The 14352-nt window shown below is 34.6% G+C and overlaps 1 protein-coding gene across 9 annotated transcripts in view; it reads right to left on the bottom strand.

The window, feature by feature from the left end:
* Window positions 1–1579: 1579 nt before the first annotated feature.
* The window catches only part of STAG2 (STAG2 cohesin complex component), a 74940-nt gene continuing 62167 nt past the window's right edge, over window positions 1580–14352 (bottom strand). For 6 of the 9 annotated variants that reach the window (XM_083797997.1, XM_083797999.1, XM_083797996.1 and 3 more), the window contains 11 exons: window positions 13826–14000; window positions 13286–13425; window positions 12041–12142; window positions 9974–10122; window positions 9299–9427; window positions 8748–8953; window positions 8140–8329; window positions 7943–8056; window positions 6758–6884; window positions 6343–6420; window positions 1580–3465 (listed from right to left, as the gene is read on the bottom strand). In XM_083797997.1, the coding sequence (XP_083654123.1) occupies window positions 3442–3465; window positions 6343–6420; window positions 6758–6884; window positions 7943–8056; window positions 8140–8329; window positions 8748–8953; window positions 9299–9427; window positions 9974–10122; window positions 12041–12142; window positions 13286–13425; window positions 13826–14000 (1434 nt within the window). In that variant the 3' untranslated portion in view covers window positions 1580–3441. Of the gene's footprint in view, window positions 5794–6342; window positions 6421–6757; window positions 6885–7942; window positions 8057–8139; window positions 8330–8747; window positions 8954–9298; window positions 9428–9973; window positions 10123–12040; window positions 12143–13285; window positions 13426–13825; window positions 14001–14352 lie in introns of all 9 variants that reach the window. The other 3 variants (XM_083798003.1, XM_083798002.1, XM_083798004.1) reach the window with 3 other exon arrangements.

Below are 14352 nucleotides of genomic sequence, written 5' to 3'. Positions count from 1 at the left end.
TGAAAAAATGACAGGCTTGACAAATGCTTCAAAGAAAGTAGCACATGACATTATGCAGGCCAAAAAAAAAAAAGTCAAGTAGCTATAGGTTGAAAAGCAGCAAAAAAGCCATCATCAATTGAACCATCTCAAAAACAGCAGTAAATATTTTATGAGTGGGAAGTTAACAGTACTGGTACCCTGAAGTTTTGTGCTAGGATGAATATACATGTAAGCAATCTGGAAAACAGAGAAGAGTATATATTTAAATTGGCTATTATCTAGTTAAACAGAGCTTAGAGAAGAAAGGGATTTACCGGCCCTAACAAGCTGTATGAATCAGCAACGCACCATCCAGAGGGGGGAAAAACAAAAAACAGCAGCAATCATTACCCTCTTACATATTGTCTTTGGTTGTTTAATATCAGGAAATACTTTATTTTTTAACAGAACATCTAAAGACTATTCCTTTGAATTTCATTGTGTCAATACCTTCTCTGTGGCCTCTCTGGTAAACTAGAGGACAGCCTTTATTTCTGTTTAAGTGGTTTTGTTTTTTTACATTTTTCTCACATATCCTTTCAAAAACCATATTTCTTTCATTTACAGGCAATCTGTACTAAGGGGTCCAACTAGAACAGATTTTACATTGAATAGTGAAGGTTTTTTTCTTGTGATAAAAATTAGACATACTAAAACCATTTTCCACAAGATATTATTGATCTTACAACACAATTTAGAGACAGGAATGAACATTTGTAGTGAGGAAATGGAAAACCCCATCCAGAGTTACACTAGCAAGAATTAGAAAAACTACCTGTAAGATTTTTACATGACTCCTTTAAAGGCTTGTAACAGAAAGGAGTTTTCAACATACAGCCAGAGCTGCACAGCAGCTATGGGGATGTGGGGTGGGAGGCAAAAAAACATGTCAAGATCCGCTCCCCCCGCCCCCCCCCAATTACTTTACTGTTTTGCCAATTAAGCTTAGAATGCTTATCAGATGTACGATAAAGGAATGGAAAGTAGTGTACACATTCAATGATTGCAACTGATGTTACCAAACAGCCTGATTTGACTACATACAATACCTCCAATATCAGAATCAAAAGCAGTCTGCATAATTTCTGATAAAAGTTAAGAGGAAAAAGAAACAAGCAGAAGGGCTACTGATACACCTTTAAAAAATGTAACACAAAAATAATTAACCATTGATTTCTTGGCATGTAAAAGTTCTATACAAATTTTAAAAATTTTATTTGCAGGTACTAACCTCTTGAAAAGCTCACTCTGTATTTACACTGCTAATTCTTTTAACAGGTTTAACTCAAATCATATTTAAAACAATCATGATTGCATAACTTTTCTACTTTAAATTATTAACCCAATTAGTGCTTTATTCACATTTTAAAAACTTGTACAATTTATTACAAATATAAAACAGTGCAGTTTTCCATACATTATCCGAACTCTGAGACAAACACTTAAAAGACATGGAAAAAGATTTTGATTTCTATAAACATAACATTTGCATTACTCATACCCCTTTCTTCACTGTCCTCCCCATCCCCGTTTTAAAAAGATCAAACATACAACATACTGTAGGTTTATTTTTATTCAAAAAGTTACTGTCTCAAGACATAAATACAAATCAGAAAACAGTACAATTAGGACAATAGAATGTGGAGGACAACAGGTTAAGGTAAATATATAAAACATTTTTAGCTGGTTGAAAACAAAGCTGTAAGAACTGCTTTCACAAAGAAACACTCCTTCAAGAGTAAGAAAATCAACTTAAGTTTAAAATCATATATACAGTCCTCTCAGCAGTTCTATTAAATGCAGTGGTGTGAAAAACAATATAGGCAGTACTTTTAGACATGAGTATTTATTTATGTAAAATGAGTTAGGCAGATCTAGTTTTGAGTTTGTTGTTACCCCATGACTTAGTAAAATAATTATATTTTATCATGATCCTTTAGATAATCTATGGTTTTTGGCTACCACAGCCGAATGTTTAATTTCTGAGTCTAAAAACAGGAAGCCTTTTTGTCACCCATTTGGGGAGATTCTTGTATTGCAAGCATATTAAGGCATGGAATGATTAAAATAATATACCTCAAGAACTGAGAGACAACTGACAAAAAATATACATATGTAATATAAGTTAATATTTCCTTTAAAATGATGTCTAGCTGCCTAAGCCTTGCAAAATGAGTCGATGTCAAAATGGCATAGATCCACTTTCTGTTTTAGACCAAATTTATTTGTGAATGGACACAAAATGAAGTTTAAAGCTTAGCTTTCAAAGAATATTATGGGTTGTTTATGAATTTCTATTATCCAATCTAATTTACATACAGAGGAAATGTACTGTAACCTGTTAGAAGTATCTTTAACCTGAAGACTGCTTGCAAAGACAGATAGATAAAACAATATAAAATACAAATTTAAAAATCATTTTTAAAGCATGAATTCTCATGCTCTTCTATTTTTAAACATTGTTAAACTTTCAATATATTTCTGAAACCTCATAATTTTAAGTTGGAATTTAAAAGTAAGAAAAAACTAAACAAACTGCGCAATTATAAAATCAGCACCAATTTATATATATATATAATTTTATTTAAAATTTAGATCCCTATTCCCACACTCTAATAAGCTGTATAATTTTTGTTTAGAATTTTTCTGCAAACATACTACAATAAGCTTCTTTTATTTGGAGACAAAATACAGTGGCACTACTGGAAGGAATTTCACAACATTACATTTTTCTTAAAGGACAAGCAAACTTTCAGGGTTGGAAATGGGCAAGCATGACTGAGATCTGTTACTTTCTGGTACTTCATAGTTTCTGGACCTTTCTGACATGTCTAGCATGAAGCTTTTGGAATAAAAGTGTTTTAGATAAAAAAAGCTGTTATAATTCTGCTTTACAAATTTTTTCCATGATTAATTAATACAAACCTTCTGTTGCTGAAGTTTGCATTTAATTGAAAATACTGACACTCTGGTTCTATCACTGTAAGAAAATCAATCCATCTATCAATTCACTTCATGGATGTAAACAGCAATCCAGCAGAGATCATGATTATTTAGTATAGCCAGCAAATGTGTAAAGAGAGGGGCTCAAATCTGTACCAAACACCTCTCAGACTGTTAGATTAAAACTAAGAGGGAATACTTCTTATGATCTGGAAATAAACTGATAGCACATAAATAAAATATTGATTTTTCCAACAAAAAGTGTAGCTTATCCTCAAATTGTTTACTTGTCCTTTACATTTTTTTTTTCAGGCAAACAAAACTGCCCCTTCAATGCACTTGATCTTGAAAGCATGTCATTCTCCTTAGAGAAAAATCTGTTCAGAATTTCACTGTATCTACCACAATTTTGTATTGAAAAACTTCCTCTTCCACTTAGAAAATGACTTCACCACTGATTTATTTGCTGCTCTGGTATTAAAACATTGACACCCCAAGAACCTAAAAAAAAAGTTAGAAATGGTGTCAATTTGTAGTCTACTACACATTTAACAAAAACAAAGCAATTAATATATGATTTAAGATTAAGACACTTCAAAATATGTTAAGGCATTGTAAGTTTATTTTTCCTCCAAACCAAATTCACCACACTTCTGATTCACGTAATAATATGAAGAGGGCTCCTCATTCATTAGAAAATGTTTTTCCACACTTGAAATTAACTAGATCCAAAAGGAATGTGTTAAAGACTGTGCTTTAATTATTTTAGATAATGATTGCAAAATAATTTAAAATTAGTTGCCTAACCTAGAATTCTTTGACAATGATGGTTCTATAGGCCTTAACCTGTAATCAAGCGGGCAGTTTCTAGCAACTAAGCCTGAGATAAAATACTCTATACATAGACTGGCTGCTGCCATGCCTGTGCTCATAAAAACAACAGGTCATCTTGCAGCAGCAAGCCAGGACACAAACTTAATATTTTGTATAGAATACGTAATTTCTATCAGAAAGAGAATAGAAAACAAATCAAACAGTAAGCAGAAAAAAAATAAAGTACTGTCCTTCAGGAGACTACGTGATTAAGTGAAGAAAAAGCTTTCCTGAAATGAAGAATCAGTTTCCATTCCCATGTGGGGACAAGCCATATGATTTTCTATGCCAATGAAAGCATGTATCATCACTGATAGGCCGAAAAGGAAGATTCCAGATCTTGTGACTGTCCTACCTTTTATAGTACTCCCTAAATCAGAAAGAGCCATAGAGACATGAGACTTAATTCTTCTGAATCTTAACACTGCTGTTCACAATTATTTGTTTCCAAACCAATTTTTACTGCTCTTGGCATTAAATTCACTTCAGATGCATCATACAAATGTAGTGCACTGCCTGCCTCTGACAGTTAGTGCACAACAAAGTTGTGCCCAGCACAGCTGCCTCTGGCACCAGTAACGGACACCCCAAAATAAAGGGTGGGCTAAAATTCTGATCATAAACTATGTGCATCTGAATAAACTCAATGCATTTTGTCTAGGTGTATTAGAAACAAGTGCCACAACTCCAAGAATGATGGACCTCAAACAAATTATATGAATAAAATAAAGTAACTTTACTCACAGGAGGTTTTTTTGCATTTATGTTTTTTTTGTGTGTTTTTGGTTGGTTGGTTTATAAACATTTTAAATACCCAATGATCCTTAGCTCTGCTTTAAGACAATTTAATGCTGTCTCTTAAATTATTAATAGAACTTTCCCACTTAGACAGTTAAATTCATTTAGGTGGAGTTTACGCTAAGGAGCAGCTCTCTGTGATGCAGCTGTATTCTGTATTCCTGCAGAAATCACCCTTGCTGTGTCCTTACTGGGAGAAAGGTTTGCTAGATAATGCCCCCTTCACCATACCAACTTATTTAAAGTGTGCCACTGCTCCCTCCTTGCAGAGAAAACAGACTATAGCTTCTTCTCCTGGCACATGGAGGCAGGATACTGATAGTCTCTCAGAATTGGCTCCAAAATCTTGCAGAGCAATGCGACTGTAACCAGCTGCCATCATGTGGTGATACTCCCAAACTGCAGCTAAGGAGTGCCTAGCAAGTCCTGGGCTCACGTGGCAAGGATGGCAAAAAGAATGAGAAATAAAGTAATAGGAAAGAAAACTAGCTAACAGTAAACAGAGTGAAACGATTCATAACTAACTTTTTGAAACTGAAAAGCTGAAAGGTTTCTGAAAATCTGTGAGATTCACCTGTAGAGGACCAAATTTTCAGTGCTGTCAGAATAAAAATGGTATTTCACAGATCAATTAACTAAAATTAAGAAGAGGAAGGGAAAAACTATTTTAAAACAGTCAGAAAACTGGTGATATACTTTCTAGGTGTTACTTCAAGAACAGAACACACAACAGCCAGATGCACAACCTAATCTGATTCATTAGTACTAGAAACAAAGGCCTACTGGCACAAAATATATGGATTTGCATTTAAAACAGTATTAAGACTTTTTTTTCTCTCTCATAACAAGAACAGATTCACGCTGCAACAATACTGTAAAAATATGTAATCGTCTTCCAAATTCCACCAAGCTGTCCAAGATTCCCAGGAAGCCTTGTTGTACTGTCCTCTGCTGGGTTGCTGCAGCTTGTTATTTCCAGTGTAATTTTGTACCAGCTACACAAGGTCAAAAATGGCTGCATACATTACAAGTGGTTCAAGACAGAAGGAATCCCTCATGCAGTTTTTTAAAAGAGAATAGAGACTGCAGATTTATGAAGTCGGAAAAAAGGGCAACTGCAAGCAGAAACTACAGACTTCGGATGTTTTGGACCTAAAACTATATATGGAAAGAAAAAATACCTCTCATCTCTATAAACATATATCTGTATTGTCTCTATGATCTATATTCTCTATTATCTTACTTATGAATAAAAGTTAATATGGCAATTTATAAAAAAAACAAATCATCCAACACTGACAATTGGTAATGTCACTAGAATCAACTGAGTTCATCACAACAGGAAACTTGCTTTAATATAGCGTATGCACAGATTTTTATTTTATTTTTATGCTCTTTGCTACCAACCTCTGTGATGCTCTTTTCCATACTAGAAGTGTACCTTCTCAGATTTAAAGGCTTTTGATTTTTACATAGCTACATGTAAAGTATTAAGAACAAAAACCCTGTAAATTTGCAAAGAATATTAACTATCTTAGAATTTATAAAGCTGAATTACAGCATAAAGCATTTCATTGACTCAGTCTGCCAAAATGAGCTACTCGAGACAGCCAAAGATTGCATTCTTTCCATTTAAAATTTGAAGTAAGAGTATTGTAATCTTAAGACTGATTTTACATTATTTTCCTCTTACGTACGTTAACCTACCGATTCATCCATGATTGAAGCGGGGTCAAAGAAATCTGGTTTTAGTTCCGTTCTTTCTCTCCTGTTCTTTGATGGTGGCTACAAAAAGCAATCAAATAAACACATTAATAGTAATTTCAGAACATACACATAGAGTTTTTAAACTATAATAAGTGAAGCTGAAGTCTCAAGGGATAAGAATTTATGGGACACAGATTTTCATACATCCTCATTGAAGAAGCGTGTTTGCCTTTAGTATGTCAGTTTGGAAAAAAAAAAGGTATATGTATATAGGTAGTGGCACAGCCATTTAAGAATGTAAAGATCAACATGAATTGTTTTCTGTTTCACAGAAAGGAAAAATTGATTCAAATATCTTACTCGAAAGCAGCAATACAAACCCAAAATTGACTAAAAGGACAAGGAAGTTTCTTACTAGGTCTATGTCCATGGTGTCAAAATCCATGCCTTCATTGAGATCTTCAATTCGCCCTTCTGATGACATCATCACGTCTTCAACGATTGGCTCTTCATCATCTTCCATTAGACTTGTGCCACGCCGACTGAATTTGAAAAAAAAAGCAGCGTGTTATTTAGCACTAGATCAAGTTACGTTTTATCTGAATATTTAACAAGTTTATGTCTGCTAATGAACTGTCAACAAATGATACTTCCATTACATAGAAATTAAATAAATTCAATAAACGTGTTAACTACTATTAAAAGAAGTATTCGATGAGCTAGAAGATTCTAAGAGAGTAGGTGAGAATGACTTAATCAACTTAAGGAATTTTGTGGGACTTCTAATTGGTATTCTGAGGTGCTGTAGGAACTGATATGCAGATCAAAACTACACCCAATTCAAAGATTTCCACGAAAATATTCATGCCCTACATAGAAAGGTCATAGGTTTGCCACCTAAATAAAATATGGATTTTATTTTTTCTTCCCTGCCTTATGACAAGGCAAATAGCAACGTCTGTTTGGGTTGGGAAGTTCTACATAAGATTTTCATGACAATCAACATACACAACTGGACATCTAGTACTACAGGATTCCTCTCAATTTTCATGTTAATTTTGGGTCAGACAAAACCCTTATTGATCACAGAAATGCTGAAGACAGCAGTTTCTTTAAAAGGAATATATATATATATATATTTAATAAAATAGATCCTGACCTCTAAACTCAGAAGTAAAAGGAGAATGAAACAGTAGAAATAAACTTCTGAGCTTAAACTTTGCTTCACACATTGAAAACCTACTTTTAAAAGTAATTTTCATTGTTCTTTTCTAAAAAGGATTGTGCAGTTGAGAATACATAATGAACGTGCTTTGCATGTTGCACTGATTATATGTATCTGCCACAGACAGCAGTCAGTTCAACAACACACCCAGTTCCCTTTATTACAAAGTTCACTACTGTTAATTTTTCTTAAGTTAAAAAACAAGACAGAAATCAGATCAGATGAATATATTATGCTAAATGCATCACCATGCACTTTCACAAAAATATACTACTGAAGAATTGGAACATGTATCTCTCTTAAAAAATACAGGAATAATATTGCATTTAATATACGCTTCCCAACCCCCTGTAGTAACATTTCACTCTCACTCACATAGCATGTTGCAAGTTGGTTCTCAGCTTGACGTAGTTCATCGCTGCCCTCTCCTGTTGTTGTCGTGCGGCTTCTTCCTGTTGCCTTTGAGCCAACATCCACGTTACTTGCGTGCTTAAAAAGACCATTATTCTATTTTAAACATGAACTGTTTTTGTGTATGAACTAGCACAATGCAGACCTACTCATTTACGTACTTGTAATCGAGTGGAGCTTGGTGGTGTTCAGGCTGCATAGGATAGACACCCATATAACTCTCTTCAGGTCGCAATCTCTTGGGCTCCCTCATTATCGTGGAAGTAAGTTGAGGTGTCTGCATCATGACTGGTGTGTGCATTGTCTGCTCCCTGTTCATCCACATACTGTCACTACTGCTGCTTTCTTCAGCTAGAAGAAAACACTGGGTATTAAGAAACTTTTTCAAGCTAGTCTAAAACTGAATGTTTAAACAGTTTAAACAAATGTACTTCCTGAGAATCAGTTTTTTTACTTTTCACCACAAATTCTTACATGTGACCCCAAAAAGCCTTAATTCATAACCACTGACTAGACTATTTAAAATGCTTTTATTTTCTGTAAGTTAGCACAGTGTAGTGCCCATTACTTCCTTTTGTGCCTCAGTGTTACGTTATTCAGACTCCTCAGATGAACAGTTTTTCCACTAAACACAGGCATGCACACAAAGTTATCCTATCTAAAGATATACATTAAAGCATGCAAATTCTCTCAAGCTAAGAAATAGGGATCAACAAATGTAGCTTCTGAGTATCTACTCTAGTAAGTTTTAAAATGAGAGAAATTCTACCTTCAGGTACTTTCCGTTTCCCTGTTGCTGGCTTTGTCTTCTTATTTCTTACTGTAGATCCTCGACTGCTGATTCCACTAATTACTGACATTGTATCATCATCCCCACCAGCTAATAAAGAGTTTCGGTAGGACATGAGAGGAAGCCACACATCTTCTCTTCGTAGAGACATCTGAAAGGTCATAAACTTCTCCAAGTAAACATACCTTTAAATGGAAGAAAAAAATGAGAAAGATGCAAGACATCTGTAACATGATGTTAACATGTCAAGATAAGTAACTACTCAATTTAACACCCAAGGCTCCCCACCTAGTTAACAAAACCAACCAATAACAAATTCAGAATATGATTTCTGTTCATCCACCACAGAATGAGAAAACAAGGGTGAATACAATTTACCCTTTATGACTATGCTTGACTGCATCACTGTAAAGTTGTATTTTAGTGCCAGAGATTCCTTTCTAGGTGAATGCAATACACATACATACATATTCAAATAGATATCTTATTGTTATCATTACAAATATTAATGATATTAAGAAAATACTTACACTGTTCTTTTGTCTTGTCTGAGAAGTTTGGAGGAAAACTCACTCAGAATATCAAGAAATGCCAAATTCAATGGTGGGTGGCTCTCACCTTGTGGATTAGGCTCCTTAAAGGCAAATTCTATGCCATCCCTAAGAAAAAGTTGAAGATTTATTTACATAAGGCATAAACTAAAGAAAAAGTTATCAGTACTGGGAGCTATCAAAACTAAACACCTTCCCCTATTTCAAGGGAGCAACCATTCAGTGTTTCCATGTTCTAGCAAAAAAGTGAACACAGTTCGTAATTTGAACATGGACACACTTTTTGTCCTAATGTTTCTAACTCACGTTTCAAGTTTTCTGCAGGTGGCAAAGATCATCACCACTGATAATTAAAATCGATCTGTTCTTACTGTTATGTACATTAAAATGCTTTTTTTGTGACAGCATCAACACTGCTTATCATTTACAGGCTTATACAATGATGCTAAAGAAAAACATGATTTAACATTTGGGTTTAATTCAGGAACAAAGACACAGTCACTTCCTAACTTATAAACGGGTTATAACTAAAATGAATTTCTTTAGTGCTAATGCAGTTTATATTAAACCAGTTTTGAAAGACTAGAAAGACATTTTAATGATGTTAGTCGAGAAGTGCTACAAAAATGGCAGTAATACAAAGCACACAATTACTTGTGTAACATAGCAATAGCTTCTCTTGTTTTCAACTGATCCAGTCCAAACGTTAAAGCAAAACGTCGAGCAAGTTCCTTTATGCCACTGAATGTTGGCGATGATCTGTCAAAATTATAACCATTTTCTTGAATCATTTCATTGAAAAGCTGTATGAAATGAAAAAGGAGATTTTCATTTATTAAAAGATCATGACAAATTTTGGACCAAACAGCATAGAGTTCAGTTTCAGTAAAATGTGTTTTACAGCTTTATTTCTTAAATCAACAACCTGTAAAGATACAAGTTTATGATCAGTAAGTCAAAGCTACTCTTGAAGAGTTTGTATGTTTGAGTTAAGCTTGGACAATATGTGCACTTCAAGGAATGCATCAAACTATGTTGGACTACAGATTTCAGCACTTCCTTAAGTGGGACGTCCCAGAGTTGAGAATACTGAAAATTAGTAAGATTCCTTGATGTGTACACTAACAGAGAAAAAATAAATGCAGTAAACTACTACTCCTATATAACTCATTTTTTGTGTATTTTCCAAATAGAAATACAGCAAAGAAATTCTAAAATGGAAACATGTCTTCAGGGAAGTTGCCAACGCCACCAGAAGCTCTGCCAGTGAGGATCAAACTCAGCTCTTCATCAACAGCCAGCAAACTTGAACGCTCTGAACTTTATAATTTTTTTTTTTAGATCAGTTATTTCAACACCCTACTGAATTTCTCTGTAATTCTCTTCAACAGATGATTTTTCTATTATCTTCTAATTTTGTGCAACACACGCATCCTTTCCCCACCCATGTAACAGAGAATAAACCAAAACCAGGTTTAGTCAGGCTATGCACATTAACTTGCATTTATAGACACACTTTGGCCCACAGCTGCATGCTTCCTTTTAAACTGGTGCAGCTTACTCCAACTTAGTTATTCCCTTTATCCCTCGTCACTTCTAGTATTCCTTCTCTGCTTGGTTTCTGTTTTGAGTTTTCATAGAAACATGCTAGTTCACGTTTAAATTTAAGGAGATTGTGTTTTCATGTCTCCCCCTCTCCCCCCATTGGTTGTGGTTTGTTTGTTTTTGGATATTTAACAATACTTGGGTCCCCTTGTGTTACTATTCTTGTAGTTGTATTAGGCTTATGTAATTGCCTTCCTATTATGTGCGCAATTTCATAGAATCATAGAATATCCCGAGTTGGAAGAGACCCATAAGGATCATCAAGTCCAACTCCTGGCACCGCACAGGTCTGCCCAAAAGTTTAGACCATGTGACTAAGCGCACAGTCCAATCACTTCTTAAATTCACATCCATTTTCTGTCTGCCCTTTAAAATATATGGGGCAGGCTGTTCATGATACAGAAAAGATTAACAAGGACAGAATTTTCCTGACATCACAAATACTTGCAAACTCTAGTGAAAAGTCAGCAAAATCAGTAAAAGGAGACCCTAGCCTTCAGCTGCATATTTTGTGCTGCAGTTCCATCAGCTAGTTAATGTCACACTGCTATCAAAAGGAAAGGTATCATCCTCCTCTTGTACTGGCAATAATATCTAGATGGATAAACCAGCTTAGGGGCTTCACTAAGGATTTTTTCTGGTTAGTTCACAACCAGATCCACGTAAGCTGTATGAACTCCAGTACTGACACAAAGGGGTGTGGAGAGAGGACAAATTGAGATACATTTTCCTTTCAACAGTAGCACACATCTATGTTGAATTGAAGTGGTTGGCAGAGATGTGCTTTACTGGTCTGATTCTCCTCAATCCTGTAAGATTCATACAGATGGCCCATGTGAGCAGATGAATCCAACTCATGACTGAATTCATAAGGTCTCCACACAGACACACTCGTTTACTGAAGAGAGCACTAAAACGTTTTAATTTCAAAGATAGGTGAAGCACCTACCAAACATTCAGAAATACTGAAAACAAACTCACAACTGGTCTTAGTAATTGTTTGTTTTCAAATCTACCTTCCATAAGAGCTTCTTCATTAATACCTCACACTATAAACAACAGCACATGATATACTGCATGGAATTTCATGCTTAGAAGATTGTAAATCATTCTTACCTGTTGCAAGCTAAGAATAAGTGTTTTAGCACACTGGATTTTGTCTATCTGTCTTGTTTTACTCATCGTTTCTTTAATAATATCACCATAGTCATTGTAGTACTAGGAAAAATCCAAACAAAATAGGTTAACTTTCCATTTTAGTTGAAAACATAACAACTACCGAATTCTTCAGAAAATGACATCTGTTACGCTATTTAAAAGAAAAATTCAGACACTCTGAAAAGAAAAAAAAACTAACATGTTTATGCTTACACCATCAAAATTGTATCTTAAAATACCTCAAAAAAATCAAACAGTATTTCCATTTATTTTCATTCTCGTTTAATGTCATCAATATTACTTTAGAGGCAGAATGAGCTATTTATCTTGAAGGCCATGACACACTTATTAATAGCACATATTCACCCCTTCAGGGTACAAGATTAGAATCTAATCTTTTTTGGAACTACTGTAACTCTGATGGGGAGTTTTCTATTTTCTCTGTTTAAACTAGGCTCTTATGGACAACTTCATAATCATAATTTTTCCAATAGAGACAGCTGCCAGTTCAGTTTCTAAAGTATTTGAAGTTTAATACAGTCCCAAGTAGTTATTTTGCGATTCAGAATATAAATAAAGGGCACTCATACAAAAGCTGGCTGCCTGAATTTTTATTTTTGTTTTTAAAATGTAATCATCAAGAAGCAAGTTTTTAACATGTTCACAAAATGAACTCATATTATTGTGCAGCTGTGAATCCCAGGTGGCAAGAAGGGATTTCATATTTAACAAAAGTAGCAGCAGATACAAGGAACATGTTTTTTCTAGGAGAAATAAAGGAAACTTGCAAGACAATCTTCTTCTCTTCTACAAAATTTAAGCTGAAATTATTTGATAAGGCTAGATATCAAGTCAACCTGTGTGAGAAGATTCTTAAAAAGACTGATAAACTTAAAGCTGAGGTAAAAATATACCATCAACCAGATATCCTTAAGAAAATAAATTTATTAGAAACAAAGTAAAAACAATTATCAGTTTTTCTTCCTGCTCCCCCACTATACAGGAACTGTGAAATCATCACAGCTATTTTCCCCCCTCTTATGGAGGGAGAACTTCAGCAGGCCTTCTACTGATACGGAGTTTTGTAGGCTTCGTATTTCAAATCAGTTATCTCACAAGGAACAAATTAAATAACAATAAAAAATCCACAGCTACTATATTCTAATGCTTCTACTAAGTATAACCACTAGCCTTCCGATTTACCTTCATATATTGCTTGAAAATGTCTGCAGCAGTATTCATTTCCACCACAGTATATACAATGAGTTTACAGAAAGCTGCAAGCAGATTTCTTCTTTTGTGCAATGCTTCAATTTTGCTAGCTTCATCATCCTGCTGTCCATCTGCAAAGAGTTTGGAAGATGAAAACTGTTGGGTTTAAACACTTCAAGTTTAAGTATTGTATACAATGATGCGGGCTAGTGGTCAGGGTTTAGGAAAATCAAATCTCAATTCTGACAGCAATGCACTTCATTGCCCACTGACAAGTCTCTCTTCCTGAGATATATAATATTTGTGCCTATGAAAACAAACCATCATGATTACCCTACATGTCCCCAAAACATAAAGGGCTTTAAACAGCTGCTGACATTTAGAAAAAAACCACAAACCTACCTCTTTGCTCATGCACATTTCTCATTGCTAGAAGAAGAGAAAAAAAATAAAGGCACAAAATACCACTGGCAAACAAATGTATTAGTTAGAAGGCAAATAACATAAAAGAAACGTAAGTTTTGCACCAACCTGCACTATTATTATCATCATCTTGATCAATGAAGACATGATCTAAAATAAAACTGAGTAGTTCAGATTGTAATGAAGAATCAGGAGTGTAAACAAGTGGTTCCAACATATCACGTCCTCCTGTCATAATCTGATGGCTGAAGATCATCAACACGTCACACAGAATTGTGAAAGCCTATTAAAAAGAAGCCTTAATAAATATTTGCTTGGAAACTGGATTTTAATTTATTTAAATACAGAATAACATATTTTCACTGAGCTAAGTATTTAAAGCCCAATGGTGTATGATGGTGCCTCAAGTCCTAATCAACTCAACAGGCCAACTGGAACTTAAAATGTGAATAGCTTCCTACATGAAGTTGCTGTATGACTCTCTCTAAATAAAAATGCTGCACAAATGTATCCAACTAAATATCAAAATATTTTAAGAATGAAATATGAAGAGCATGAAACTCTCAAATTCTGCTTGAAGGATGCCACATGAGGATACTAGAGAACTTTGCAGTCACCAACCATAGAACATTCCA

The sequence above is a fragment of the Anser anser genome, assembly GCF_964211835.1.
Source record: "Anser anser genome assembly, chromosome: 13".
Classification (NCBI taxonomy): Eukaryota; Metazoa; Chordata; class Aves; order Anseriformes; family Anatidae; genus Anser; species Anser anser.
This window is presented reverse-complemented; position numbering and strand designations above follow the sequence as displayed.